The sequence below is a fragment of the Perkinsus marinus genome (genome assembly GCF_000006405.1).
Source record: "Perkinsus marinus ATCC 50983 genomic scaffold scf_1104296949588, whole genome shotgun sequence".
NCBI lineage: Eukaryota > Perkinsozoa > Perkinsida > Perkinsidae > Perkinsus > Perkinsus marinus.
Window position 1 is genome coordinate 1 of NW_003209870.1, and position 5,158 is coordinate 5,158.

The 5,158-nt window shown below is 46.7% G+C and overlaps 2 protein-coding genes across 2 annotated transcripts; one reads left to right on the forward strand and one right to left on the reverse strand.

Moving 5' to 3' along the window:
• Positions 1 to 65: 65 nt before the first annotated feature.
• Pmar_PMAR001651 (diphthine synthase, putative) lies at positions 66 to 524 on the forward strand (the record flags this gene model as incomplete). The annotated part of the gene is made up of 4 exons (XM_002778403.1): positions 66 to 97; positions 151 to 244; positions 296 to 418; positions 468 to 524. The coding sequence occupies 4 exons, from the start codon at positions 66 to 68 to the stop codon at positions 522 to 524; spliced, it is 306 nt and encodes a 101-aa protein (XP_002778449.1).
• A 3,489-nt stretch (positions 525 to 4,013) lies between these two features.
• On the reverse strand, positions 4,014 to 5,078 carry Pmar_PMAR001652 (ketoacyl reductase hetN, putative; the record flags this gene model as incomplete). Its single annotated transcript, XM_002778404.1, has 1 exon — positions 4,014 to 5,078. The coding sequence occupies one exon, from the start codon at positions 5,076 to 5,078 to the stop codon at positions 4,014 to 4,016; it is 1,065 nt and encodes a 354-aa protein (XP_002778450.1).
• Between the last annotated feature and the right edge of the window lie 80 nt (positions 5,079 to 5,158).

A 5,158-nucleotide genomic window follows, 5' to 3' on the forward strand; every position in this document is an offset into this window, starting at 1 on the left:
AGCGGGGATTGCACACTTTGTGCCTGTTGGACATCAAAGTGAAGGAGCAAAGTGTTGTTAACCTAATGAAGGGGAACGAAATTTATGAACCTCCGAGGTAGTATTTCCCGGGTTGGTGAATTTCGTTGCGAGTGATAGAAATCCGCATAGGTTCATGTCGGTGCAGACAGCATTAGAACAGCTTATGGAGATCGATGAGAAGCGAGGCAATCCTGGAATTGTGGGCAAAGATTCCCTCGTTGTGGTACGATCAGGATCTATCTCCCCATGGTATCTCGCTCAATGATCCGTACAGGGTGTCGCACGTGTTGGTTGCAAAGATCAGTCAATTGTCTTCGGTCGCGCCGAGGATGTGGCCTCCGAGAAAGCATCTGAGAAGCTCGGCGGTCCTCTCCATTCGCTTGTAATCTGTGCGCAGGTAACCAACCGTGATGGCGTTTTATGTTGTTCATTTCTCACATGTTCAGGGTGCTGAAGGGCTACAAGAGATGGAAGAGGAGTTTGTTAAGCAATACCAAATATAATGTACCCAAATCGATAAAGATGTTCCTTGTGGTTTCTGGGACTATGTTGGTGTTCGATCTCAGTTGGTCATAGAAAATCTTCGCTGTGCGTAATGAATCATTACTAATGATGTCTTTCTGTACCACGGGCGAGTCGGAGATTCTGAGCGGGAATCAAGCGTACTTCTCACATGATTCTCGTCGTAGTGGACTACCTTGCGCTACCATGGACATGATGATCATCACGATAAGATCATCGCTATCGTCAGTGAACGATGATACCTTCAAAATGAAAACATAACTAATAATCAATTTCTCATGTCAGTCTGATGACGCTAGATGAACGTTTCTATTGCATGAATCACTGATTGATACTATCAATCAGTCAATACTCAACACACGATCGGATCAGTCAACACGATCAGTCAATATCAATACTAACAAGACCTCGAAGTTAATAAACTATCAATTTTATAGTTTATTAACTTCGAGGTCTTGTTTCAATGTCTATCTTCGGTGTAGATTGCACTACGGCTCTCGAGAAGATCTTACAGCTTAGACTCTCTACTTCGACGCGTTTATTCGAACCAGGGAGAATTGTCGAGGATGTCTATACCAAAATTATGTGTCGACTCTTGCACCTGTGACCTCCCGCTGACAAGACAATTAGAATCAACCGGCCGACTGGATATGATGAGAATCATCATGATTCAATCATGGTATCTACAGTAAGCGACAACATACTGAACGCAGTTACCATCGGTGGTTTCTACTTAGCTAGACCACTGGCAGTGGTCCACTACTTATCAGTTCATGGCTTCCGTCACGTCAACGGGAACCGAGATTGAGAAAATGCTCAGAAGGTTCGAAGGAGACTTGTATCCTAGGCGAGGCGTCTGTGTAGTTGACGCCGAAGTGCTGGGTTGCTTGGACACATTTACACGGGCGGTGATCCGATTATCGGCCCACAACGATCTCATCCAATTATGTATTCCAGGGCAATTCTCACTCCTGATCTAGGGAAACAGCTCAGGGTGGGAACCATCTCTCTACTTGTGATCCGGGATCAAGGCTGTGGTGGTGCTACTCGGAGAAAGGAAGTGTTTTGCAAATTGATTCATGTGAGGAAGGCCGAGAAGCCTCCTCTCTTTAGATTTCAGGCGGGCGCTCAGAATGGCGACAAGCGCTCCCCAGTTGAGCAAAACTATAATCGATCTCTTCTGCCTTGCGAGTTGACCATTTCCACTCCTTTGAGAAGTAAAGGAGGGGCTTTTTCTGCTCTCAGCGCTCATCGCTTGGCCTTGTATGCCCGGTGTGTGGCGGAGACTCACGACGTCGTCACTGATCTACTGGATGTGCTACGTGCTTCGCACAGATCATTCCACTACTCAAATAGGGAAAAAGCTGTGCTGGCCGAAGTGTTTGTCGAGACAGGGAAAGTGTTCAGGTAGCACCTGTCGGATGATGGTCTCTATACTCTGTTGCGGGCCTATCAAGTGAAATCGCTACCAGAGAAGATGAGGAAATTGACTCTATGTGAAGGTATACTTTGTGATGGCCAGTACAAGATCTGTGGATGCGTATCGGAGGCTAAAAATTCGTGGCTCTCGTCACATGAACGGGAACTGAGACTGAGAAAATGGTCAAAGGCTTCCAGGGAGAAATGTATTCTACGTGAGGGGTTTGCATAGTTGAGACTGAAGTGTTGGGTTCGTTGGATAATGGATACCTCCCCGCCAGTGGCGAGATCCGATAGTCGGTTCATACCGATCTTTGTTGACTTGTCCGCCGGTGGACCCCCGGCGCCGATTTACCTTGTGGTCCGGAAAGTACTTCCAAGTACGCCATGTAGCAATTTTCCTTGAGGACTACACGTGTGATGCAGGCGGGCATCATCGTCGACAGATGCAATGGCGTCTTCTGTGATGGTCAAGTAGCTCTATCAAGAATGTGCGGATGGACAACTGGCGATAGGACCACCAGGACATGCGATACCAATGGTCTCAATCATCCATTCACCCTCTGCAGCCAGTGTCTGCCACCCATACACTGTCGTCACTCTCAGTCGATAATGCGTCCGGGACGCATCGCCCTACAGGTGGTTGATTCGTCTCAAAATGTTTGTCACTGTAGAGATTCCGGACACCGTTGAAGGGTATCTTTGGAATAAAGAGGCGCCGCCTACATGTGATGGATGTGATCTCTACTACAGTAGTAGCAGTAACTGCTAGCGAAACAAAAGATCCGAGAGTTTGCCTGCGGCTCACGAGCACTATCATTGCCAAATTTGGAACGGTGAGATAGAGTATCGCTATCGGCGTATCTACATCAGATCTCAAGCTGAGGTTTGATGTGGATTCGCCGATTTGATTCTCAACCCTCAAATTCTTAGGTAGCGCGTGTGAATTGCTGGTAAAGAACTACATGATGAGAAAGATTGGCTGAAGAAAATTGTTCCCTAATTAACCGTTGGTTATCAGGCGGCTCTCTAAGGCTGAGTCGTATCTCGTTGACGAGTTTATAGTTAGCTAAAATAACTATACTTATATTCTAGTTATTAAGGATACAAAATAACTTAGTTTGTATCCTTCCATAGAGTTAGCTTTCGTGACTATAACGCTCAAACACGTTGACAACAAAGTTGGCACTGTTGCCAAGAATATTGGTACTGAGATCTATCTTGACTAGGTCATGATTCACTTGCTTATTCTCGAAGGGATGTGCTCCAGAGCTTGCTCCCGAATCAGGTAGAACTAATCGACACTCGCTATTGAGATCATCCCAATGAGATAGCACTGCCACTATCGCAGGTGGTAGTACAGTACTCAGACAGTACAGTACAGGACAGTACAGTGACTTACAAGTACTACTAGTACTTGTGAGTCAAGTATCCTATCACGGGTCTCCCCCTCAGAATACGTCGAGTTTCCCCAGTCTTCAGCGCATACGCGTCATGGAAGAAAGACAAAAAGGCTATAGTTCTTCCCTGTTTTCAGACATCCTATTTCCCCCATTTTTCGGGCTACGCCAAGCTCATGTTATTTTCTGCTTAACTTATTAAGTAAATCTCGAGACAAGACTCTTGACAGTGAACAGATCTTATTCAACCTGACCATGAGACTCTCAGCAAGTTCAGGTGGGTAGTAACTTCGTGATCCTCTTCACTGACATACTCAGTATGCCTGCTATTTGCGCTAACAGTGTGTGCTGATCGAAAAGACTCCCTGACTGCTCATTGACAATAACTGTACAACAACATCATCACGAAACACCTTCACGATCAGCGTTCGTCGCACGATTAGCAACGACTGCTCAAATGATGGCAAGCACACCGCCCAAAGTAATGGTGGCCATCACCACAACAATTGAAAAATTTCTGAATGGTCTACTTAGTCACCATTGACCACAAAAAAGAGACCTTGGGATACAACTCGAAAGCGATCACGACACACATAGACGAACACAGCCCGAAACAAACAACAGAGCAACTCAAGGAAGAAGCCGGTCGAGTCACTCAGTAAGAATAGCCAATTTGCTTTCTCTTGCATTCATGCTACGCAGGTACGGAGTGTTGGGCTGGAAAACCATCATGCGCCCAAGCCAGGCGTCAAAGCTGTCGCTAAGCCATGGCTCGAGAGCAACAGCGACCTGATTCATAAAGCCGATGGTATGCACGCCAGTAGCAATACGAGGATCATCATTCTGAAGCCTCCAGACGACCTCATCGGTGCACTCCTCCGAAGGCATGTTGAGCAGAGTGAAACAAGGCGATGCCTTGCAACCAGCAGCATTACTGAAGTTGGTATCGTTCATGGCACCAGGTTGGATGGTGAGGACACCGGCACCAAGAGTACGGCACTCATGATCCAGGCATTTGCCCCATTGAGTGAGGAAAGACTTCGAGCTGTAGTAGAAGGCGTTACCGCTACCGATAAAATGGGCTGCTAAAGAGCTCATGATGCAGACACGACCCTTTCCACGAGGAACGAAGTGATGGGCCATGAAGTATTGTGAGAGCATCACTTGTTGGATGATATTCAGACGAATCTGAGCTTCCAACTTCTCCGGCTCGAGATTGACGATATCACACGAATACATACCACCAGCATTCAGAACAGCTAGGGTGACTGGAAGATCATCAACGGCAGCACGGAGTTTGGCAAGACCCTCATCACAGGACAAATCGCACGGAACAACGGCAACCTTGCAACTCGGACCGTAAGTCTTCACCAAAGTATCTTTCAACTCGTTTAACAACTTCTCGTTACGAGCGGCAATCACAAGACTCCACCCTGCTTTCGCCAACTTCATGGCAAACTGACGGCCCATACCCTTGGATGCACCAGTAACAACAGCATACTCCTCGCGAGAAGCTCTCACTGGCTTGAGGTTATAAGGATAGCCCATATTGAAAATCGGGCCCTGAAGCTTCTGAACCACCCAGCATAGCGCCATACCAGTCAAAATGATAGGTGCACAAAGGAGCATGATTGCTATGATACTCAACCACTCGAGAAAGGTGAATGGATAAGCACCCATAGAGAGGACCACTGGTAAACTCTGTTTCTCAGCCATTATAAAAATCAACTGAGTAAATCCAGGTGAGAAAAGCGCCCTGCATCAGACCATGAAGATGACTGTACACAAAGTGATTT